This window comes from Vidua chalybeata, chromosome 11, assembly GCF_026979565.1.
Source record: "Vidua chalybeata isolate OUT-0048 chromosome 11, bVidCha1 merged haplotype, whole genome shotgun sequence".
NCBI classification, from domain to species: Eukaryota; Metazoa; Chordata; class Aves; order Passeriformes; family Viduidae; genus Vidua; species Vidua chalybeata.
In genome coordinates this window covers 17,432,217-17,458,483 of record NC_071540.1, presented here as the reverse complement: position 1 = coordinate 17,458,483, position 26,267 = coordinate 17,432,217, and the positions used below count along the sequence as shown (strand labels likewise).

The 26,267-nt window shown below is 39.2% G+C and overlaps 1 protein-coding gene across 3 annotated transcripts in view; it reads right to left on the bottom strand.

The window, feature by feature from the left end:
• The window catches only part of CDH13 (cadherin 13), a 449,953-nt gene that overhangs the window by 268,868 nt on the left and 154,818 nt on the right, over positions 1–26,267 (bottom strand). For all 3 annotated transcript variants that reach the window (XR_008432843.1, XM_053952983.1, XM_053952984.1), the window contains exon 3: positions 25,140–25,348. Coding sequence is in view for 2 of the 3 variants with exons in the window: in XM_053952983.1 (XP_053808958.1) it covers positions 25,140–25,348 (209 nt within the window). In the remaining variant the exon portion in view is untranslated. The remainder of the gene's footprint in view (positions 1–25,139; positions 25,349–26,267) is intronic.

Below are 26,267 nucleotides of genomic sequence, written 5' to 3'. Positions count from 1 at the left end.
GATACATTAGCAACACATCACTTATCACGGGTAAAAATACCCTTTTCTCCATCCCTGCTGTGCTTACACTTGTAGCAAAGCAAATAAAGCCAGACTGCTTTTACAGCATGCCAGGAGAAATGAAAAATTCCTAAAGATGTCCCAAAAGCTCCAGCACCTCAAATAAATGTAACTGAAATAAGGAAAGCATTTTTTATGCCATTGCCTAGGTACAAAAGCCTTAAGAAAATTGTGTTGTAATAAAAATTTACATTAAAAAGAGGGTGTTTTGGTTTGGTTGTTCTTTCGCTTAATGAAATCTTCTGCTTTTTGGGTGAGACACCAGATTGCTACTGAAAATAGAAACACAGTGGAGATCTGAAGCAATTAAAATCTTTCAAAAATCTGATTCTTTTGAGACTTAACCAAAGCCACGTGTAAAATACATTGCACAGCATGGACACAAGGCCTTAACTTCTTACTCTCAATATTCCTGCTCTCAATATTCCACTGAGTGGACTCATTTCTCTGCTTATATTGGAAGAACTCAAAATTCAAGAGTCCTTTTAACACTCAAAAAGGGGAAAGAAAACATAGAACACAGCTCTCAGTTCTAGGGGTGATAAATGAGTTAAAGATGAGTTTTTGTTGGAGCAATAAACTACATGAAGCCACAAAATCTGTAGATCAGTAGCACACAAATGACAACTCCAAGTGTGGAATAACACAAGCAACCATGAACAAGCAGGTCCACATTTCCCTCCTGGGATATAAGGACAATTTCTAATAAAGAAAGTTTATTTCTTATGTAAAATAAATATTATTCATAGCAGAAGTTGTTTCACCTTGGTGAACCAGCTCTCTTGCTGCTGGGCAGCCAGCTCTAAGAGTATGCAGAAAATTGACACATTTTATACCCTTATTCTGGGCTCAAGTGCCATGGAATTCACTGCATTGTAACAGTGCTGCACAGAAGCAATTCCATGATACCCTAAAGCAAGAGGAGTGTATGTTAAAGCCATGTGTGCTGTTAAATGATGCAGCAGCTGCAGTCCCAGAGCCCTGTCTGAATGGACACATAAGCCACATTTTGGTCACTTGACCTGTGCAGGTGCATCAGCTGGGCACCTCCAGGTGATTCCTGCTCTTTGCACAGCATTAATCACATGGAGGACACCCTTGGATCAATTTCCATTTACCTTATGGTGAAAAACAAAAAAAAGACCACATTTGTTAAGAGTGTGAGGAGCCTGTTTGTAGCTGGAGCAATCAAGGTGAGTTTACTGGGAGGGACTTAGAATAATTTCCATTTGAACTGGTACTCTCTTGCATGCATTATATTGCAGTCACATGCCTGCCTTCCTCCCTCCTTTCCTGCTCTACTAACTCCTAGCAAAAACAACTTTGCCCAAGGCTGCAGAGCAGGGCTGCATTGTGTTTAGTTCTCAATAAAAAATCTGGGTGTATTCTATAAGACCTGAGAGGAATAGTGGATTTGTCTTTACAAACAAGCTGTGGGTCTGCTGGTAGATAAAACTGGCACTGAGAGATAAAAGAAACAGTGGGAAGGATTCCACTGATTGATGAATGGAAAAAGATATTTGCCTTTACAAACAAACTGTAGGTTTGCTGAAAAATTAAATTAGACATTGAAAGATGAAAGAAGCAATGGGGGAAAAACCCATAAATTCCATAAAAATTAAAAATTAAAAGGGAGGATTATACATTAGAGGAAAATCTTCAGTATCAGGTGTTCTGGGAAGCCTGAACCTCTCAAGTACCTCAGCCAATGAGGAAAGAGAGAAGGGAAATGTGGGAAATTAGAATAAAAAAGGAGGCTGAGTCCTCCAGAAATTTGAGAGACCCCAGGGGAATGCCCCGTGGCCTCTCCCTTTATTCAAATAAAGTAAAAGGACTCCTCTGTCTCCTTTTTGGACATAAAGCTCTGGTGTTTGTGGATGAATTTTCCTAACAGGCCTGACTATGCATGCAGGGTGCTCTCCAGAGCTGCATTCCTGAGCTCTCCCGTACAGGAGCTGCCAGGCTGACAAATGAAGCCGTGGTCTGTGATGAAGACAAAATGCCCACTTAGATCCAGGCTCCAGCAAAGCTCCTCAGTCACCGGGCTGGATTTCAATCTGGTTGAAAGAAGAAAAGTTAGTGCATTAATCCACTTCACTGCTTGGTCCAGCTACTCGGAACAAATTAATTAACGGGCATTAACTGAGTCCAAAAAGCTGAAATCATGGTGTATTAATCCACTTCACAATTTGGGCTGTAGTTTTACTCTTCAACACAAATTAACAGGCAGCAACTGCCCAACAGCAGCAGCTTAACTCTGTTGTGTGGCACAATAAAGAGACAGCGTTGTAGTGCCTTGTGGACAGCTTTTCATTATCACCTGAGTGCTGCTGGGCTTCCTGCTGCACTCTGGCTGCATTTTTCAAAGGTGAGAATACAAGACCTAAACGTGCCCTGTGTTATTTGTTCCCACCACGGTGACCCAATTAAATTCACAGGACAATGCCTCAGTTCTAAACCTTTCATTAGTCTGGACAGTCTCAAAGACCCACACAGTATTACTAAAGAAGAGAGCACCCAGTTGAAGTTCTGACTTAGATGAAAGGTGCCTAAAGATGCACATGCAATAAACCAAGTTTTTAAAAGTATTAATTCCAAGACACATTAAAAAAAAAAAAAAGTCATTCACTCAAATTTGACTTTTAGATTTAATTTCTGCAAAATTTATAAAATATTCTGGCTAGAAATAGCAACATTGTTTTGGTTTTGCTGTATCTGTTTTGGGGTGGAAAACCAAAGCATGGCTTTTGTTGCAGAAGATTCCCAAAAGAAAAGTGAAGCATGCAAGATGGAGACCCAGACACAGGCTTGGACATCTTTGTGGATTCTCACATTTCTCCTTAATCATATGCTGGCAATTAAGTCTGCTTCAGGAAATTCAGAGAGTGTACCTGTCAGGAATCAGAGGCAAATTAATTGCTGTACTGGAACAGATCAATGATTCATGAGCTGTAACATCAAGCTGCTAACAATATTAATTGCCACATACTTCAGGGAGAAGAGCCTAAAATGGCAGGAGTCATAGTTTACAATGGTTTGAAGATGTTTTTTCTGGATTAAAACTGCAGAAACTAAAGCCAAGTACACTTTACAATACATGAAATGTGACATGAGAGTTCCCAACTGTAAATCATTCAAATTCATATGTTTGAATATGAGCATCTTGCCCGAACAACCTGCAGCCAGAGGAGAGCAGAAATATTTATATTCCTTAGTTCACACCTGCTGACCTTTAACTGAGCATCTCCATGGTATGAGAACAGTCTCCACCTACACAAACACCAAGTAAGCAGGTTTTATTAAAGTTTCCTGGCCAAGAGAAGACAGATCCAGACTTACTCCCCGCGTGTCATTTGCCTGGCAACTCCAGTGCTACTTGTTTTTGTGGCATTGGCCATGGGCTTCCCACTCTGTGTTTCTGAGCAGTGGGAAGCAGAATCCAAGATTACTGAAAGGAAATGATGCTCTCACAGCTGTCAGAGCAGGGCTGGAGCACTCCAGTGCTCCTTGTTAACTCCAGTGCAGTGACTGAGCAGGGACAGCCAGCCCAGCAGCCACAGGGGACAGAGCAGACACAGGTTCTGTATTGTTCTAATAATTGCTCCCACAGACCTTCCAGTGAATGCTGTTATTTTAGCACTCCACAGACCTGAAAACCCTGCTCAGGTCTCGATTTCTAATCCAGTGTGTTTCTGAGGAAGAAATTATATATTCAAATGCATTCAAAAGCCTGGGCTCTGACCAAAAGAGATTATCCACCCCTTCATTTCCACTTTACCTTTTTGCTCATATTTCATATTTGTTCAGTTCTGTCAGATAAGTTCTATTTTTATCTATATGCATTTTCTTGCTCCCAAAGTAACTGAAGTCATTAGAGCCAGACCTGTGATGTCTGCTGCCTTTACTGACATACTGGAATTTAAACAGACCAATTCTAGAACTGGAAACCTCTCACAGCTTGAGCTAAATCAGCAATATTTCTCTACCCCTCATAATTATCCATCATGCCAGCCCCAGAAGGACCTCGAGTGGACTGTATTTAAATGTCTCTGTGAATTTGTAAGAATGATTCTTCAGTTCTCATCACACATGCCAAGTACAAACGTCCTGCCTCCAAACGTGAGCAAAGACCCTGTGTGTGCCGGAGCAGGCACAGCATGCTGCTACTGCAAAGTGCAGAATTTCCAAGGAACGTGAGAAAATTAATTCAACTCTGCATTATTCAGCTTTGTTCGCACCATTCCCTTTGGTATCCCAGCTCCAAAATCAAACCTTCAGCGCTGCGCTTGAGGGTCCGTCTGCTCTTGCCTGATCTCGCACTGAGCAGTGAAGTGCAGTATGACTTTCTTAGCCTAAAATAGCTTTATTTTGCTGGGGCTATCTAATAGAGACAAGTTAATAAATTGCAGCATTCCTAATTTGATACATTTTTGGTCCTGTTTCAGTTTACAAACTGTCCATTAGCAGACCCTGAAATCTGTGAACAAATACATTATCTACCATTATACGCAAGTTTTTCAGATGAGTAATTTTTGATCTTCAGATTGCTCAGGCAGTTGCTTGGAAACATTTGTCTGTATTAGTTACACAAGTCATGTGGCATTATTTGTCTTTTCAGATTGGATGGCTTCTGTGAATAAGCAGCAGAGCATGAAATGCAAATTTCATGATATAAAATTCAGAACTTGCTTTTGGCAAGGATTTGATTTATTACATTTAGAGCACAAGATGAAAACAAAAAGGTTATCTCTGTGATCTGAACGACTTGACGGGAAGTGATGCCTGTGCCACTTGGAGGAGTAATGGCATAAATTACAAAATCAAAAAAAAAAATTTAAAAGATGGAATGAGGTTTGAATGGTTGTGCTGTGGAGAATGAACCCATGCAATGGAAGTACTTCTGTTGATTAGTACTTTCCAGGGAGTAGTACTTTTCTAGATTAAAACATAGGTGGGTAGGTCAGAAAATTCATGGGAGCTCAAGTAAACTATTATTTTTCTTATTTTAGAATTTTGAGCAAGCCAAGAAATAGAAGCAAGTAGTTTTGTTCATATTGATGGTAACAGCCTGGTATCATTCAATAAGGTTGAAAAAAGTATTCATTGGTATTTCACTGTACATTATATAAAATACAACAGAATCATTTTTCTGCTGATTCTATCAGTATGAAGGAATTGGAAACTCACACATTTTCGCTTTTAACTTTGTAAAAGAACCACTTGTATTTGCCTAATTGCTTCTGCACGGATAGTAATGATTTTTTTTTTCTTTCTATTGGATGCAACAATTTATAAAAGTGAAATCATTGGTTCAAAACTAAATATGGAATTTTACCAGCAGAGACCGGTCCTTTCAGTTGAAGAGAGCCAAATATGGTCAAACAATGTTACTGAGCACACTCAGACTGTGATCCAGGCTACTTCTACCAGCTATAAATCCCACATTCAAAATATAGCCAGAGTCCAGAAGACTGAACCTAACAAACCCTGAAGGAGGAAGAGTGCTAAAACAGTGAAGAAAAAGTAAGAAAATAACAGGGATTTTTTTTTTCCCCAATAAAAATTTAAACCCAGAGTGCAAGGACACTAAACATCATTTGCAAAGGATAAAATACGTCTGAGGTCTTGTCTGAATTCTAGTGCCACAAGCAAATATAAAAGTGTTGGGTCTGCTTTTTAGTGACACTTGTGATAGTTGACAGAAACATATCCCACTGCTAATTAGGTAAAGTCTCTGATGAACTTTCCTGGTACTCCCAGGCTTTCCCCATCACTTTTCAGGCTGGCATCTTTGCTAGGAACAAATGCCAGTGTGTCCCGAACAACAGCCAGTGCCTGGCAGCTGCAGCCTGACTTCAGAGCAAAATATTTGTGCCACCCATGATTTAAAACAGGCTCAGCTTTGAGAGGCCTGTGAGTAACCCATGATTGAGGTCAAATCCTTCTGCTGGCAGAGACAGCCCTGAGTGTGTGTGAAATACAGGCATGCAGTCCTTGGTTACTGTTTAGTGCTCTGTCCCATAAATCCCAGCAAAAGAACCAGCCAGGAGTGGTGTCACACTCTGGGCAGCTCTCAGAGTGCAGTCAGATGCCAAGGGGTTATTAATGAACTGTTCAAACACTAAATATGAACTTGTTTAGAAAACAAAGGTATCAATTTGTATTTTAACAAAACCAAATGCTTCAGCAGTCCCAAATTTCTCCACTGCTTTCCATGTTTGTATAAAAAGTCACACATTTCTTAAATGCCATAGAATCACCTTTTTGTCTCCATCCTTTCTCCAATCTCAGTCAGATCATGCTAATCCACTTTCAACAACATGTTGTTCCCTTCATAACTGCATACAGAAACTTGCTTTAAGGAATATGAGCTTATAAATCACCACCCTTTGCCTCTGCTTTAAATCAGGCATAAAAAAATAAAAGAACCAGCATCCAGGGTTAAGATTAAAAGTTGGATTCATATTAAAGAATGGTGCCTTTTTAGCATTGAAACTGAAGCTGTAGATTATTCTGTGCTGATTAAGTACTACAGTGGGCAAAGGACTTTCTCATAATGAACACTGCTGTAAAACAATTTATCTACAAGAAAGGAAACAAGTTTGCATAATCCATTTATGGTTGATTCAGCTTTAGAGGAATTTGTTATATAAATATATCTCACCCTGGGGAATTGTTTTGCCAAAATAACTAATGAAAGTGTTTGAACAACTTAATACTGACAATTAATAGGATTTTTCAGTATCCATTTCAATGGAAAATGACACCTTCCCATGTACATTAACCATCATATCAGTGAGAGACAAAAACTTGGCAAACTACAAGAGCCAAACACATCAGAAAGTAGAAAATTAATTAATTAATTGACTTAGCAGATGCAAAATTGCTAAACTGGTGACATATTTTAACCGAGCCTCAAAAGGTGTTTAACAATACCTCCTTAAAAAACATTCCATAGCTCAGTAATTACCAATTTTAAAAAATCTTAATAAGTAGTTCAGTTGTTCATGTGACATTACTAATATTCTGCTATCATGCTGGAATGTTTGAGTAAACATTATCAAGTCCCATTATGTTGTTATCCACTTTGCTGGCAATCTCAAGTAATGTTTTAAGTTTAGGTGTCAATATTTAATCACCAAGAAGGATCACAAGCTCATCAATAATGCCTTGCCAACTGCAATTCCCTAGAGACTTAAAACTTACAGCGAACTTCACCTGCATTTGTGGTCACATAATTATTTTTATTATGCTTTGTGGCAATGTTGGCTGCCAAAAAAGGTTGTCCTAAAATCCCAGTGTGACAAAAATCAATTTTCAGATGCAAATGAGGGTGCCATAGGTGACATTTTTCATACCCAATAAATTGCCTGTCTGTGGCTTTGAACTAATGGACACATAAACAAGAGAGATTGGTGCCAAGGTATTGCATTATAATCTTAGTGAAGTTTTATAAGACTCATGCTACAGGCTGCAAAGGGAAAATAAAACAGAGGGAGGGGGCATGAACAATTTGAGGAAACCTGTAAGAATAGATTTTTTTTTTTATATACAGTATTTTCTTTATTTTTTTTCCTGAGCTCTCATTTTCCATCCAGCTACTTCTGCCCTCCTCTCCTTCCTCCTTCTTTTATTTTTAATTTTAGGGCTCTTCATGACCCCTTCTATCTGTCACAAATTTTATCTCACTTCTCTTCTGCTCTATCCCTTACCCGTCTTCCCAATTTCTCTCCTAGAAAATGTATGCAAATAAAATTTCTTCCTGTCATTTTAATTCTGACAGATCTGTGTCCATGTATCCCCACCTCCTTGAGGTGATATTTAAACTTTCTTAAGAAATACACTGAAATTCTCATTACCTTTAGAAACAACAAAGACTTTAAGCAAACTCTCTGCTCGTGTCAGGCATGGCTGCACTTCAATGAAGAGATCTGCATTTGCACCAAACAAATAGCTGGGATTTCATAGGCTTGTCTGAAGCTTATCCTGAATAATCACAAAACTCTTGAGCCTGCAAATTTAGGTTGGAAGTCTTGTGGGATATTTACCCTTGCAATAAAAATAAAAACAAGATAAATCCAATATTTTTATGCTATGTTGATAGTATTGTTTCCAGTTGTAGCTGAAATGAAAGATATGGTTGTGTAATAGGTTTTCAAGCCTCTTCAAAAAATGTAAGTAAAGTTCATATCTTAAGCTTTTGAAACTGCAATCCTGGAATAAAGAACAATCTTTTTGTTATTTCACATTTCTCTCCTGTTAGGAAAACATGAATGATACTGAAATGGCAAAGAAATTAATCCTTCATCAGACTTATCCCCATGCAAGGGCTGAATAATAATTTTGGGGTAAGATCTGAAAAATACCCATTTCAACCTCTCATCCTCTCATCTTTAATAAACAACATTATTGCTGCTGATTCTCCTTAGCTGTTTTGAGTTTTATTTGGGGTAGAAGAGAGGAAAAGGTATTTTTTCTGCTGCACATCCATTTCCCTCCTCCTGCAAAATCAGAGACCTCTGAAGCCAAGAAACTACTGCTCCTTGTCTTTGCCCATGAGCATCATGTGCAGAGCTGGAGAAGTGCTGGGACAACGCTCCCAGGCACGGGGGGGATTGTTGGGGTGTCCTGTGCAGAGCCAGGATCTGGACTTCGGTGATCCCAGTGGGTCCCTTCCAATTTAAGATATTCTGTGACCATCAGCACGACAGTGAGGCAGAACTGGTGTCTCAAACTGTGGAGGCACAGCTCTTCAAATACAGCTTTAAACTTGTGTTTATTGCCACTGCTCTGGTTGGCCAAATCCCATCAGTGTATTCCCCAGAGACAAGAGTTTATTCCCATTGCCAGAGCGACGGTGGGCAAGGCGTGCAGCTGGAATCCAGGGCAGAGTGCCACAGCCTTCCCCACCCTGCTCTTCTGAGGAGAGAGCCCATGGTGGAAGGCATGGAACATCCTGTTCCCTGCCTTTTATGGGCACCACAGACATTTGCTGCCCGAGCCAGTGAAATATTCACAGCTCCTCTCTCTTCCACCACTCCATTTCTGCGTGGCTTGTTAGTCATGCAAACATTCAGAGAGTCTTTAATTCCAAAAGTCCACAAGTGACTTCCGTGGCCAAATTCCCTGGTCAGATTAATTATCTCTCTCACTGCTGGCAGTGCAGGAAGTGTCTGATAGAAAATTCCCAGGTGGTGGAGAATTGCCTTCTAGTAAATTTACACCACAGAGCAGTAGCACAGTCTGCTCCTCCTCCAAAGCACCAAAGGTGCTTCAGAGTTGTTCACACTGCAGGTTGGTTTCAATGTAAAACTCAGTTTTACAGTACTTCTGGAAGCAGCTTCAAGATGTAAGAACAAAAGAAATCTACCCTTAAGGCTACCAAATGGGATTTTATTTCTAAATGAGGTTTGACGAGCTCATATCTCCCAGCAGCAGGACATATCAGTCAAAATACCAATTCAATCACATTCACCAATTTAGCCATGTAAAACCACACCAAAACTGAATTTGGAATAACTTCTTAGATACCAGGTATATTAATTGGAAGTACCTCAGGGGCAAAAGTTGTACAAAACTCAGGGAAATAAATGTTCTGAGAGCTGGTTCTATAGTCCTGATGTCTACTGCCACTGTCCAAAGCTATTAATCTATACAAAAAGTTAATTTAAAAATAGATTATATAAAGTAGCATCATCTTATGATGCTACTTTATTCAACATAGAGCTCTAGGACTCAGTGTACATTATTTAAATTGTATTCCACCTGTAAATATGAAAGACTTAAAAATACTGGGATAAAATGATGAAGACTTGCTTAAAGGTTCTATAAATAGCCCTGTACTATGTCACCTTTCCAGGTGTCTGCTTTAATGACAGTCACTTTATTCCAGATTGCCTGTAGTGAACATGAAACAGCCATCTAAAGAAAACCTTTCGTAATTAGAACAAGGCAGGTACTGAACCTATCCTGTGGCTTATCTCTGTATTTGTAGCTGGAGTTCATTAACTTGTCAGCACTGATTCCTTTTGAATAGGAAAGTGAAATGAAAAAATGACGTGCAAATCAATATCAACTGTTAAGCCATGTTCTCATTTAGCGCAGTGTCAGATATGAAATATTGAGAATCAAAATGAAAATTTCTGGTGGGAAAACATGCTTAGTGTGCCATTTTTATAAGACAATTGTTACAGTGAATACTTGTCATCCCATGGCAAAAGTTACAGCATGGGGGAAGTGAAAAGAAAATCTTCTAAACTTTTTTTTGTTTGTTTTCAGATTTTCTTAAATAACATTAAGCTTGATAAATGGAAGAAGCATTTAAGAATGTATAATTCATGCTTATCAGCTGAGATAAAATCCATGTAGCACATTCACATATATCTAGAGAGAGACACATCTGTTTAAATGAGTCTCACAGAACTCAGCATTCCACCACAGTTCCACTGATATATTTGAAAAATACACTTCACACATATAAATCTGTTACCAGAAGATTACAAATTAGTCTCCTTGGACTAGATAATAATGATATTAATGGGGTGCCAAAGTGTGGATTTTTTGTTGTTTTTTTTCATTCAGGTTGTGATTAAATGTGTATGTGTAAATGGTATTTTTTGTTTGGATTTAGAAGTATATTAGTTATTATTTATGTTATAGTTTTATAAATTGTGAGTTTTATAGTATTTTTTTAGTAAGTTAAAAATGAAGTTGTATTTTTAAGGCTTTTAAAGGATAAACTGTTTAATTAAGAAATGATACCTAAGTTATTTTTATTTTTAACTTAATAATTAACTACTTTTGTGTTGTAATGTGGATTTTTAATTTAATTATATAATATTATTTATACTTATGAAGAAGAAGGTGAAGAAGGATTAGCTTGTTTTGAAACTTTTGTTTTATATTTAATAGTATATTTTAAAAGTTTAAGTTTTTTATCATATGATATTATACACTTTTATTTAAACTACAATTATAATCTATAAACTACACTTATAATCTTAGTTTTATAATTTAATTTTCGAAGCTTTTTCTATGGCTTTAGGTTAAATGTAGTGTTCTCTTGGGGGTTAGTGTTTGTTGGTATAGAAAGTCTAAAATTCTTAACAATCAGGGTTCTAACATCAAAGATCAGAGGAAATTTGTTGGAGATGAGCGCAAGAAAAAGGCAAAGATCTGCTTGGATATCCTGGTATGAACTGAATCTCTTTTACCTTCCTGGGGAGAAGCCGAGCCAGGCAGCTGCACCTGGCGAGCTGCGGGGCACGTCCAGAGCTCCAGGATGGCCCTGGACGAGCCCCTGGAGCTGAGCTCACACGGCACCCACCGAGCAGGTGGGACGAAGTTAAACCATGCAGGGGAACAGCCTCAGCCTCTGAATTGCTCAGTCTCCAGCAGCAAATGTACAAGTCCCTATTGCCCTGCACCCAAACATCTGTCTCAGGTGGGAAATGGGGGTGTGTGTTCTGTTGCCATCTGTTTGAAGTGGGGCAGTTATTTCTGTTCATTGGGCAGTTTTTTCTTTATCTCTCCCACAACCAATCCTTCCTCCAGGAGATCTCTTCTGCTCATGGGCCATTAATTATTAATTATCTTCTGTTCATGGGCCAGTGAGTGTCCCTGCATGGCTGATAAAATTCCATCATCCCATGGGGAGATGCTCGACCCAGGGGAGGAGCCAAACATTCCTACCTGGATACAATCTGAGACTCTGGGACACCACAGCAGCCTTTGCCCACTGCATTCCCAGAGGAGCAGCTTTCTGCCCCACTGCATTCCCAGAGGAGCAGCTTTCTGCCCCACTGCATTGCCAGAGGGAGCCCAGGCCCATCTCCAGCAGCCCTGGAGCTCCAGAGGAAAACTCCAGCCTTGTCCAGGATCCTGCTCCAGCAGAAGCACAGCTGGCACTGCAGGAGGGCTGAGCCCCCATGGAATGGCACTGCTGCCACCACCCTGACCCACAGGCTGCCAGGGCAGGCTCTGACAGTGTTGTTTCTTATTACTGCATTTTTAAAATTTTATTTTTATTTTTCTTCCCTGTTATTCCTGCTCCCATATCATTGTCTGAGAGTCCCTTAATTTCAAAATTACAATTTGGAGGGAGGAGGTTTATATTTTCCATTTCAGGGGAGGCTCCTGCCTTCCTTAACAGACAACTGTCTTTTCAAACCGAGACAAAACCCCACCTGTAATGTGCCTATTTAATAACTCCATTTTCTGCAGGGATTGAGCACAGAGAGGTATCAAAGTGAAGATTGTCAGTAGTAACATTTCTTCCTTTTGCCCAGCTTGGGTTTTCTCCTGGAAGCTCTTGGCTGTATTTCCTGCATGTATTTCCTAAAGCCACAATCTTTCTCAGTGCTTCAATACTGCAGTGAAACGAAGCAGAAATGCCAACGCAGGAGGTTCTTGCCCTCCCTTCATTCTCCTAAGCACACACCCTCACTGGAAACCAGAGTCTTATCTTCCCACTGTCTAGACTCGAGGTTAATTCACGTTATTTTCTCATTTTATAGTTTTAAAGAATGAGTTTTAATCAAGCCACTTATCTAATTCACAATTGTTCAGAAACATATTTTCCATTAATAAAATGATCGTAAGTGCAGCCTAATGCATTGAGTGCCAACAAAAAGAAAAGACACAATAATTACCAGCCCTGACAAGGAATTCGGAAAGCCATTAAACAAAAGCAATAATTTCTCTCCCCCAGTCCTCCAACCATAAGTCTCCCATATTTTTATACCACTAGAAGCTACAGTAATTATGTTCCTCAAGTAAACCATCTACTTTTCCCTTTAGTAGACAAAAATTAAAGGAACCCTTTTCCTTTTGTACTTCTAATGTATTCCCCATATTTTTCCTCTAATTGAATTAAATATGACATGTTAAAGAAGGAAACATTTCCATTTGGGATACAGATGATTGAACTTTTCTGGCAGATGTTAAATTTAATAAACATCAGAGGACTGAATAGAAATTCCTTTATGTTATTTACAAATCTGAGATATAATTTTAAAGTAATTACAGTCAGTACACAAAATCTGGGATTAAAAGCCACTGAATAAATGTAAAACTTCTGAGATCCTCTGAAGAGCTGCTTGATCAAAAAAAAACATTAATTTTGCAGGGATTCAGTTGAAGGCAGAAGCAACATTAAAAATAACTGAAGAGGTTTTTTTTTTTTCCCGTTTCACAGACACAAAATATAACTGGCAGACTGTGACTACCCACTAACATTATGCACAATTAATATTACATATATCAACTTGATTCTAATAGTATCCAATAGAAAGGACCATACCATATGATAGTCCCATTAATGCATTCGGTTTTCCTGGCAATTAAACAACATGGAAGTACTAACAATTAACATCAAGGTCACCCCCAGATAAATTTGGATTTGGACACTCCTCACAGCAGATTTATGAGTGGATTCAAAGCTCATTAAAGTCGGTGGAATGACTCCTGTTGACTTAATGGGGATTGCATTTGGTGTGCTGCTTGCTGTGTTTTCCTATGACAGATTAATTACACGGTTTTGTGAATAATCAGGCCTAAAATCAGCCCTGTAACTTAAAGCTCCAAGCCTTGCTCACACACTCGTGTAGCTTTGTCAGTGATGAGTTTGAGTGTTACAGATGTGAGCCAAATTCAGAGCCAGATCTTCCCCAGCTTTGACTTTAAATCTTTTAACTAAAGTTTTAACATCCCCTCCCCTTACCTCTGAATTCCTGATTTGAGAGTCAATTTTGAGGTCAAGTCTGGCTTTAATGACTAAACCATCTTCAAAAGGGTGGTTGTTGGAAGTGGAGGGAAAGAGAGAAAATCATGGTAGGACAACACAATACAGCAGCACAGAGAAAATGAAGCTGTCTGCAAAAAAAGTCAGAAAGGTCCTCAGGATGCCCTGCACATCCACACGAGGGATGAGGACTAGAGAGGTGCCAGCTTTGCCCTTGACCTGTTGCTAAAACAATTCACCTCCACTGAAAACTAAAAGGGGGACAAACAAATAAAAACTTTTAGTACCAAACTGCAGTTGTTATTGAAGCAGAGTGGCTAGAACAGCCAAATGTATCCATTTTAAGTCATGCAGGAACATGACTTTGTTGAAAAATTGTCAAATATTGTTCTTCTTTTTTGTCCCAACCTATACATTTTTATGTTCCTATATCTCTGTTATGTTTCTGAACACAAAACTATGTTAGCACTGAACAGAGCATGTGTCAAAGTCTCTCCTGCAAGATATTCCACACTGATATATCAGTAATGTTTCCACAGACACAGCTGGAAATAAAACACATGTGGGCAGTTCCAATGAACCTCTCAGTTTGGAGGTTCAGGCTGTGATATAATCAATGACAGAACTGAATTAGTCCATGACTGTTGGCTGAGGTACCAAAACAAATCATGAAATCCCCATCTCCCAAACCAGAAATTCAATCTAAGTTTTTTTTTATTTCTAGCAGGCCATTCTGCTGCAAAGGACTGGCAGGATTAATGCAAACACAGAATATTTGTTCAATAATCATCTTAGCCTACAGCATGAGTTGAGTTTGCAGCAAGAGCAGCAATAAGGACAGATTTAGTGTGAATATTCTTGTTGCAGATGCTGCCAGGCTGGAGCACATTCCTGAGTAACCTGGGCCTTCCTACCAGGGGTTTTGTCACCAGCACATCTTTCAGCAGCCATGAGTGTCTTTTCAAGCAGAAGTAGCTGAATTTTTATTTCATCTTCAGGGAAAAGGGAAAAATATTCCCTCTGTGCAGAGAAGAAATTGCAATGCATAGTATTTGTCAGCCAATCATGAATTTTGTATTTATTGGATTTTTTTGTCCCTGAGTTCAACAATATCCAAAACAAAATGATCTGGCTCTGGAGAGCACTTGAGGCCCCTGATGCAGAGAGGTGATGTGCTGCCTTATCACCACACTGTTGGGCTTGAAGGGAGCCCTCTGCATTTTGATACAGCCTTTTAAGCTGCATTGTAGTGCAAACATGAACTGATTTCTTGCTAGTATTCTTTTTGGGTTGGTCAAAAATTCAGGTAATACCAATGCACCCTAATATCAGTGCAGGTATAAAGCCTCCATCATCTCCCAGTTCTTCATGGGATCGCACTCTTGGAAGGAAATCCCTGGACAAAAAAACCTGTACCAATATCTGAGAATGAAAATTTGGTTTAATCTTCCAGATTAAAAAAAAAAAAAACAAAAAAAAACCCCAAACTTGTACTATCACCTTCTCCCTGGTGATTACAGGATAAATCTTTCTACAGTGCAACAGTGTTCAATACTGTAATAAAAGCCCAGCAAACATTTAGTCATTTAACACACAGCATCAGATGGGTTCTAGAAGAATTAAAGAAAGATAAGTTGGATTTTTATGGTCTTCAATAGCTCGTAGATTATCATCAATAAGTCTGCAGGCTGTAAATCTTCATCTGATGGATATATTTTGCACACTTGTTCTAGTAGTTCTGAAAAGATTTTGTCATCAGGAGAGTATGAAGGTGCTGAAGTCTGTGATGCTCCTTATTAGCAGAGCCCTTAAAGATCCATAAAATCTGGTCATTTATACATTTATATTCACAGGAGATATGTCTAATCTGGAATCCACATGCACAAATACGACCCCAAACTTCCATTTATAAATACACAGGTCATGTCACACGTTTGACCCTTTTTAAGATAAACCAAACCAAACCAGTCCATCCACGCTGCCTTGACATTACCTGGCACACCAAATATTCAGTAGTTCTGCAGCACCACTGGTACCATTAGAAAGATTTTAGATGGAGCTAAGCATTTGCACTTTCTTCCTGTGCAATCCTAACCCCAGGTGCCCTCTCAGTGAGAAACTGGATACACCAAATAGTAAAACTATTTTTTTCCTCAGACGGATCAGCTGCTTAATGCAGAGGTTATTCAGTTTGATTTGGTGGTAAAATAAGTGAGAGGATGGATGATTAATAACTCCAAGATGACTGCAAGCATTAGCACAGTTGTTTATTATGAGGACATCAAATTGCTCTAAGCTTTAACTCTGACATTCTTCAAGTTGCCAAGTTATTCTAGGTATTAAAAAAAAAACAAAACCTCTCTGCAAAATAAGATGCAAAGAAATAACCATAAAAGCATCAAAATTGTAATGATTAACAAATAAGGAATTTCACGTCCAAAAGAAGCCATCTGTTCTTGCAATGGCAGAATCAATTCTTGGGGGAGGACAAATGTAGATTTTTATCCTGTGATGCTCCATTAAATGTTTAGGATGTGTGCTGAGATAGGTGTTACTGTAATAACCATAATAAGAGTTCCTTCAGGATTGTGAAAATCAGCATGGAAACATTGGGACAATCATTAGAGATTCTTATTGATGTGTCTAATGGAGAGAAATTACTAAACCCTTACTCAGGGAATCATCTTTTCATGTCAATAATTTCTCTTATCATGGCTCTCTCAAATTCATGCTGCTTCTGGAAGCTGAAGGAGAAGCTGATAGTGGGAAAACACCAGCAACATTCTTTGTCTCTGACACAAAAAAAAAAAAAAAAAGAAAAAAGAAAAAAAGAAAAAAGAAAAAAAAAGAACCTTGAGCTTAGTTTTGAGCACAACTCAGTTCGAGTTTCTCTTGGAATTGTCTCTGTTCCTTAATAAATCTGAGGGCTCTCAGGTGGATCTGGGGTAGTTGTGGTGCACTGACTGCATCGTTCCTGGTGCTGGATGTGAGAACAACCATGGACAAAATGGACAATTTTTTTTCCCTGCCCTCAGACTTACATATTCTTCTAGTTTCTGTAACATCTCTTTTTCATGATGGATTTGAGGACATTAAGGCTGTCATGGCCATTCTGATATCGTATCAAAATTGCCAGCTCCTTTTCCCTAATCCCTCGTTTAAGAAGACTGTTCCTATCCTGATGTGAAAAAGTATTATGAAATAAGTATCAAAAATAAAGATATCTATGCAAATGCCTCTTTTTTGAGATGTTTGTATTAAGACAGGCACACACACATTCTGTCCCCATGTACTTAATAGTTGCACTTTGAGGATCTTACAGGATGAAAGCCACTTTATAAATGAAAGATATTACATATCCTAAGAGAAATCTACTTATCCTTTATGATCTTGCCTAATGTTCTACTAAATCATGCTTAGCCTCTTGCTTTCTTACTTATATCCTCATTTACTACATGAATTTTAATTTAAACCTTTCACAAAGAGTTTCTTTAAATGTTCCCTACACCTCTGGCACAAGTTTCCACAAAACTCCATCAATCTCTGAAGATTAAGGCATAGGGCTGGCACAGTTCTGTCTGTTCCAGAATACTTCCAGGCCAAACTCAGAACAAAAAAATACTGGAAAACATAATTATATGCTAATGCATGATGGTTTATCACTCATCCATAACATTTAGTGGATTCTTTCTTTTTGTGGATAAAGGACAGCTCTATCTTCTACACAGAAGATCATAAAGAGAAGCTAATTAAATTCAAAACGTCTTCAGATAATTAATCCACCATTTAAAATCTCACAAAATGTTTTAGTCACAAGAAGTAAATAGGTATTTTCATGGCACTGTGTGCCAGAATCAGTTTTAGTTCAAATACAAGACTTCAGCAACCCTTGAGTAAGTGCTCTTATTGAGGTTTGTGGAAGCTTTGCCATGAGGTCTTATGGATGGAGGATAAGACCTCAGTGTATTTTCAAAGAAAACAGAGTAAAATTGGTGCATTCTAGAACTGCATCTGGTTCTGAGTTTCCACAAAAAACTGAAGCTTCCACCAGAAGCACATCAAGCCACAGTGAAATGGTACCTGTTGCGGCAGGGAGAGCCAACTGAGCAGCCTAAATGCAGCTCAGGGCTGAAAGGAAATCTGTTTATATCTGGTTTTTAATAAAATACATTCATTGCAAAGAATTTTGCCTGTCATTTCACATTAGTCTCTAAATAATTTGAAGTCGTTAACAAGGCCTGCATTTGTCTCAAAAATAATCTAATTTCACCTTTGAATCACTGCTAAACACATTTGGTTCTTAGCCCTCCTTGCTACTGAGGAGCACAGAGTCCCTTTTCCTGGATAACGACATCCCTGGCTCACATAGAGTCTGAATGTAGATTACTCACAGAGAGAGGCACTGAACACTCACGGAAGTTAACACCTTCTTGTTTCACAGGCAATTATTCATGTTTCCAGTCTATAAGACCATTTTTCTCTCCTTAAATAACCAAGTACTTCTCATTTACATGCTGAAGTTGCACACTGAGGGAAAGAGGAGGAAAGCAAGCCCACACATTTGATCTAGGCACTTACACACACAGTGAATAAACTTATGAGTCACACTTTGTCCAAAAAAGGAACATTAAATTAATGAAAACCACCAGTGGCTCCTGTTCTTTATAGCATTTACTCTGGTATTCAACACAATATGTAATTGTTGCTATGGCAACTGCCACATCTCTTGGCACCATAATAATTCTCAGATAAATGGATCTTTGTCAGAGCAAACTCCAAAGCCAGCTTATATGAAACCTGCATTTCCTCGGTGCTGGGGAAGGGTAAATTCAGTGCAGGCCTGAGGAAGCACAAGCCTGGCATTGGAGGTGAGGGGAGGCTGCAGAAATGTGCGTGTCCATCAAATCAGAGCTGCTCTGGATGGGACAGCAGGGACACCCAAAAACTGCCCAGCAAAGGGGCAGGGGAGCCAGGCACCTGCTCCCAGGGCTTGAGTTAAACCCACTGGAATCTGATCATTTCAGCAGGTTCTGGATGAGGCTGAGGGATAAAAAAGGAAAATAGGTGACTGGAATTTCTATGGAAAAGAGAGGTTGAGGAGATTTGTGATATAAAAGGATCTCTTTGTTGTTTCTGTGACAGCAAGTGGTCTGCAGAGAGGATTTTTATAAAAATATCGTTTAAAAGGCAGCAAAATGACACTAGAGAATGACCCATTGATGAGAACAAGCTCTTGCTTTCATTGACATTAATTGAGATGTACTCTGTGAAATCCTAAATGTAGCATTGCAGACATTAAAAGAAAAAAAAATATCATCTATTCAATGGTGATTACAGCACGGAAAAGTCATTTATGAAAATGCCACCAATACACAGATATTAAATTCTAAGATCACTTTTACCTCAGCTTTTTATGCACGAATTCCAAGTCAATATGTGTTTGCAGTGCAATAACAAAAGTAACAGGAGAGATAACAACTTAATAACTTAATGTCTAGGAGAATGTTAATATGTTAAACTTTCTGCCAAACTGAACACAACAGTGAGAAAATGACTTTTTTTGTTGTTTGATCTTTAAGAAAATCCTTCTTTATATGCCTGAAGGAGACTTTCATATCTGAAGGCAAGGGATCTCCATAGCTTTTCTGGAAATGGCATTTCATACAGTTTTGATCAGTATAATAATAACTCAAAAGTATCATAGGTATTGATGCACCCCCTGTGACTTATTCTATTTTGTGCCTTAAAATTAAATGCAAAACATGGTATTTTATTTATGCAGTTCATCCCTTTCTGCTGCAACTGCTATATGCAAAATCTAATAACATGGAACTCTTCGAGCCTGTTTGTCAATATTTCATATGAGAGTCCATCTCCATACCTCTGCACAGTCATTTTCAGCCTATTTGGAATTCTATTCTAAACAGAAAAATGCTAATATACATTAATGGGAACTATTGCCTGCTATATCATAGAGGTTGATTCTTGATCTTATTTTCCAAATAACTTACTGAATTGCCAGATGACTAAACTCAACAATTCACACTTCCTTGCCTGAATATTTTCTGCTGTGAGAGAATCCTGATTCATAATAAGATTATTGATCCGTTATCATCTTTCTAAGGCAGAAAGCCATACATGTAGGATTTAAGGCTCTAGGCACTTTTTATCTCATATCCATAATATTTGCAATCTCTATCCTGTGGGGATAAGCAGAGAGCAAGACACAAACAAGAAATGCAAAGGTTTAAATCCAAGGAGCTTAGTTTCATTATTTCTGTTTGATACTTTAGGAAACATGCACAGGCAGAAAGCAACTTGCACAAAAGGCAGAAACTTGGTAGGAATGAGAATTCGGGTCTGCAGGGAAGTTTCCAGCCAGGCTGCCGAGGCTCTCTCACTGCTGTAACAAACACAGAGAGTGCTGGCGTTGGGAAAAGCAGTGATTTGACAAAGGGAAAAAAAGCAGCAGCTTCTGCCCAGGCCCTGGCTGGTACAAAGTGCACTGGACAAAGTAGCAGCACTGGGGCAACTTCATTTCCTTCAGTCTGAGCTGCTGCTGGAGATGGCTTTAAACTTTGTCCACAACACACTGTCTCTGGGTGTGCTCCTCACTCTTATCTCTTCTTTTCTTTCTCCTGTTCCTTTTCTATCTAGTGCCTGAAATGTGTCCTGAGGGTTTGACAGTTTCTATTTAATCATTTCATCCTTCTGTATGGAAGACTGCTGAGCACCATGCAGTGAAGTTACTACCAGCCTGGAATTTCTGAATATCTGCCTGCCCTCTTATCTGCTCTGGTGCCAGACTCTTGATATCTCACTCCCCTCCACCCCTCACCCTGTGTCTGTAATGGTGTAACAAATAAAAGTTCTAAATAACTCCCTTTGCTGTGGGGAAGGAAAAAAAATAAAGGCTGCCAACACACAGAGGCAGAGACAGATTGTGTCCCAAGGTTTCCTTTTAGCTCTCAGTGTACTGAGGGTATGTTCATTAAAACCAGCACTAGATTTCAGAAGGGGACCAGGACCAGCAGATACCATTTTATTTAGCCTTGGAGGACAAAGTTCAAGTCCCAGCTTGCCACCTTTTGCAACTCACCATTTATTATGAGGCTCTAAAAAAGCCTGGCTACACTTTCTGCCTTCCACAAAACCAGACTCTTTCAATAAATACATAAATCCTCTAATGTCTGGACACATGTTCAGATAAGACAAAATTTCCAACTTTCAGTTGTCCTACTTTCTCCATAAAACAAAGCAGGGATCAAGCATTGGACAAGACACAAGTTAAAAAAAAAAAAAAAAAGAGAATTCTGCCAGTCATTGCCTTGGCCATTTTCTCCCCAGCTAGGGTTTATGAGTGATTTATTTTTTCATTAGGGATTTGAGGCTTAGCAATTCTCTGAATTATTCAGAATTAATCCAAAGTTGATTTGGGGAATCCTGGGTGAATCAAAACATTTCCAGGTCTCTTTTTTCTTCATATCCCCAAGCACTCCAGTCCTGACTGTGTGAGAGGGCATCAAGCAAACGCTGGGCAGAGCAGGGCACAGGAGAGCAAGGCACATCCCAACACTGCTCCATGGGGAATGTTCCATTGCTCACCAGCACTGCCTCATGGGGAATGCATGTGGAATTCCTCTTTTTCACTGAGCACTGATTGCATCAGGCTCCAAGGGTGTACAGGCACACAACTATTAAAGAGTTAACTATTCCACCTTGCACAGGCTCTTCCGTGCACTCACATTCAAAAGCCTCTCAGAAATGAAGGAAGATTTTTGGGAATATTCCTCTCTGTCAAGACAGACAGAGAGCAGTACATCTATCCAAAATCACAGGAGGGAGGAGGCACATCCAGCAGGCTGCAGAAAGCAGTTCCAGCTGGAGTCTGGTCTGGAATCCAGTGTGGAATCTGATGGACAGATTTCTGCATGTATGAATATCTGTGGGTAGGGATTGATGGGGCTTAGGGTGTGTTAGCCATGCAGACATCAGGGAAGGCAGCAATGCAGTATCTGCTCCTGCAGGAGATTGTGTGACCATGGCCAAGCTGGCTCGTGATTGAGGAACCCCCTCTGCCCATATTATAGCCACGGCCCCCCCTGGATGGAAAACTGCAGGCTCTGCAAATCTATTATGCTTCTGGCAGAAGAGGAGGAAAACAGGCCCTTCAGATGCAAATAACAGTTAAATACTAAGTGATATTCCAACAGCCACTGATTATACTCTGGCCACGAAGTTAATTTAGTTAATCACATAGGACGGATCGGATCGGTGAGGCCAGCTGGAATCGTCCCCCATCTTTAGCAGGAAAGAACTGCACCCCTTCACCAGCAGAATACCAAAAGCTTTTCTGCACACTCCAGATTGCACCTCTAAATAATTTCCATATTCATCCAAAGTATGGTTGGTAGCAATCAGAAAGTTTTAGGAGCTACTCCCTGTTCCTAGGCTCCGACTGCCAGTCAGCACATCAGAAATCATTGTTGAGAGCCATTCCCAAACACGTTGGGAATCTGCAATTAGCAACGTTAACAATGGGATTTCACAGATGTAGGTTACATGCTTTCAGAAAAGAAATGGCAGTTGCTGGCAGTGGGGAAATACTTAAGAACTACTTATCCCCTAATTAGACAAGGTACTGTTCTCTAAGTACTGAATGCTAAGCACTGCTCCAGCATGTGCTCATCTTAACCCCACAGAATTATGCTGAATTACTAAAGTTCCATCTAAGCATTTCTTAGCCAAGGCTCCTGGCATAAACAGATGGAGCAGTTCTGCTGTTTCCGTGCTGACACATTTAGACTGCAAAAGTACAGGATTAAGTTCAAATTTATCATAAAATCACTTTAGATAGGACACTGCAGTCTTTCTATCCTTCTCAAGTATGACAAGCAGAAGGACAACACTGTCTGTGTGGTGTTTAAAATAGGCAAATAAATGAAAAGTTTGGGAAAAAATACTGGTTTAACAGCTACAGAGGACTGGGTGAGGCCAGAGCAGGACAGCCAGCCCCAGAGATATTTATATTCCTTTGCAGTAGAGGTGATTCTCACTAGATGGATTTCCCGGGAGAGATTAAGGCATCATGTAACTCACAATGGCATTGCAGACACTAAATCCCACATTAAATGGGTAATCAGCTGTTTATGGGCCGAATATCAAAATCCAGAAAGAGGTGGTGAATGCAGGCTGAGATGATGTTGAGATATTTTCACCTGTGAGGAAATGCTGGCAAGTGGCAGAATATGTCTGATTTAAACTGGTTTTCTCTCTCTGGAGCAGCACAAAGTGGTTGGAACAGAATCCAGGAGTGGGGCCAAATCAGCCCTGGCTTTCAAATGTAGTCTGGAGAGAGATTTCAACACTAGGCATCAATTAGTATTGCTGGAACATTCTGAGGGGAGACTCCCCAGAACCCAAACAAGATTAAAGACAAAAGGTCACTGGCAGAGCTTGTCATAGTCTGTGCAAATACACATCCTGTAACTCCTGCTCAGGAGACAAGATTCCCCCTAGATTGTAACTTCCATAGAATATCTGACAAGGTTTCCCCTAGATTGTAACTTCCATGGAATAGCTGACAAAGTTTCCCCTAGATTGTAATTTTCATTGAATATCTGACAAGTTTTCCCCTAGATTGTAACTTCCATTGAATATCTGACAAGGTTTCCCCTAGATTATAACCTCCACGGAATACCTGACAAGGTTTCCCCTAGATTGTAATTTCCATGGAATAGCTGACAAAATTTCCCTTACAGTGTAGCATCCATAGAATATCTCTCCTCACAGATAGGGAAGAGCTGCTTCTCTAAGAAAACCAGAATAAATCTTCAGAATGTGATTCTCAAAGAGTCAGATCTTCACACATAAACCAATCCCTTGAAGTTTAACTCCAGACCTCCTGTCAGAGACATCTCAAACTCCTCAGTGGTTTTAGTAACTTCTAACCAGAGAATGATGATCCCCTTTTTGAAAGTGCTCCTAAGATTTCAAAATAAAACTATTTGAACATTCTTGTGAATGCACCAGAAGGAGCAAGGCTTGCTAGTCTGAGGCACAGGACAGCCAAGTGCCCAGCTTGCTCCTCAAGTGTAACTTTCCTACTCTGAGTTTGGCAGTCTGTGGTCCTGAACTCACAGCTCCTCCACGTAAGAGACTCCCTCAAGTATGACAGTGTTAAAATTTAATTTTGTGAAGAAACGGCATATTTAAATAAAATTAAATTCCATTTCAGTGTTCTGATCAGCTTTCTGCAGTTACACATTCTGGTTCTTTCTCTCCTGCTGGCAATCCATATTCACATGGTGTGCTGCTTAAAGTGCAGAGCAAAACCTTTCCTCAGCCACGGACTTTCAGAAGGTTGTTCAACCTTTCTCCTCAGGATAATTTGTTTTTATAATGGAAGACTTAAGTTATACTAATACATTGTTGGGAATATAATGAGAATGCTGGCAATTGAATGTCTAAATACCAAATCAAGACAGCAGATCAGTCATTTTTATCAAAGTTTCTTCATACTTCTGTGAAATTATAGGTCTGGAAAGGTACCAGGCTTAATTACCTAGTGAACCACTACCTTGTCTGTCTCTCTCCTAAATGCCAGGACACAGAAGTGAAGTCTATCTCACATCTCCTTTTGTTACTTGCAGGGGTGTGAAGTTAATAATTCAATTTATAATAATTCAATTCAATTTCTGAAGTGCTTTATCCCTCTAAGGATGAGGTTTGTTTTACACTGAAATTCAGGAGGGGGAAAGAAAGGACAAAACATTCAGTGGATAGAGCAGAACAAAAATCAGCAGGGTACAGAGACAGAGTGTAAATGTGTGCCACTGTTTGTGTGAAGATGTTTAAGCAGTTTACCACCTAACAATGTCAGATAAACAGACCAATATGAAAATTTAAATTATACAGAATTCATTCCCACATACTTAGACTTGGAGCGAAACATGAAGGTTCTGTAAATTCTAAATTACACATTTAAACTATGATTTTCCATTTTTAGTTGTGGCCAAACTGTGATTACCTGGCATAACATACATTGGAAGAAGCAGTCAGTGTTCATACTTGGGCTCTTTCATTTGAATAAAGTCTTTATGAATGTTTAGCATCCACACCTGAAGATGTAATACATCTTCCACAACCTGGGAAATCTGCATCACAAATTAAACCAAGAGCTAAAATGTTGCAGCAATATCTGCATTGAAGACTGATTTTGATCTCTGCTAACAGATTAAAATTGCCTACAATCCTAGGTGACACATGTAAATATTTAGAAGCAGCATCTCCTTGGCCTTTTTTTTTTTTTTTTTTTAATCTTTGGTGTTTATCTTACCTTTAATGCACCATGTTTTTCATTTGCTTCAAGAATAAAGATTTCTGCCATGTCCTCGGCGTGCTCCGACCGCGCGTGGACAAACAAGGCTTTGCCAACTTCTGATACATTCTTGAGTGCAACCAAATTCCCATCGAGTTCCACTCTAAAGTCTGGGTTAGAAACTTCAAAGTTCAATTTGTTGTTCCCCTTGCAGTCATCAAATTTCACTGGGGGTGAAAAGAAAAAAGGAAAAAAAAAAAAAAAACCACATTGTAAGTATCCACTTTGGAACACAAGCTTCAGATATCTGTATGTTATTAGCTTGTCTACAGATTTGGGAAGAAATATCTCTCAAAGGAAAAAAAAAAAACTTTCAAAGAAATTCTGTATTTTTCTGAATCTTCTTCATAAACAAATGTATGAATATGTACTTTCAGAAAGACGGAGAGGCTTTGACCAGTCTAACTGGGTAGCAGATAAACAAAACACTTTGGACATGAGCCTTTTGGGATCACTCCCATCAAATGCACACCCAGTTCCACAAACTGAGCAGTGGCAATAGAGACCTCCTTGTGCTCCTCATCACAGCCCAGGATCTCCAAAGGCTCTTCTGTGGCAAAGTGCTTTCAGGTATTTAGCACATTTTTAGGCTCAGCACTGGTTGTTTACAGAATATTCAGCCCCAGGCTACTGCAAAAGTTTTGTAAAACAGAAAAACCGAACTATAACATTTCTTACTGCCAGGATTGTCACACAGTCTGTGAGCTGCACTGGATCTAAGGATTGTGAGAACTTTTAATTGAACAGTAGCTGTCAATAATCTTGTTTCACTTTACATGGAAAGTTTAAAATATTTACGAAAGCTGGCATAAAGAGGAAAATTTTCCTAAAGCACAAATTTGAGACTTTGTCTCAGGTTTCTTCTCTGAGTCATTTTGCACAAAATACTGGATAAAATATTAGTGATTTAACCATGAACTAGATCAGTAAGAAATCTTCACCACAAACCTGCAATTGCTAAATGAACTTTTCAGGTTTTGACATCTCTGAACAATATATTTGTATGTGAAAGGTTTTCTGCAGACAACCTGTTTTGTATTCCCTACCTCATCCTGGAGTTACTGCTGCTGCAGACTTTTCACTTAC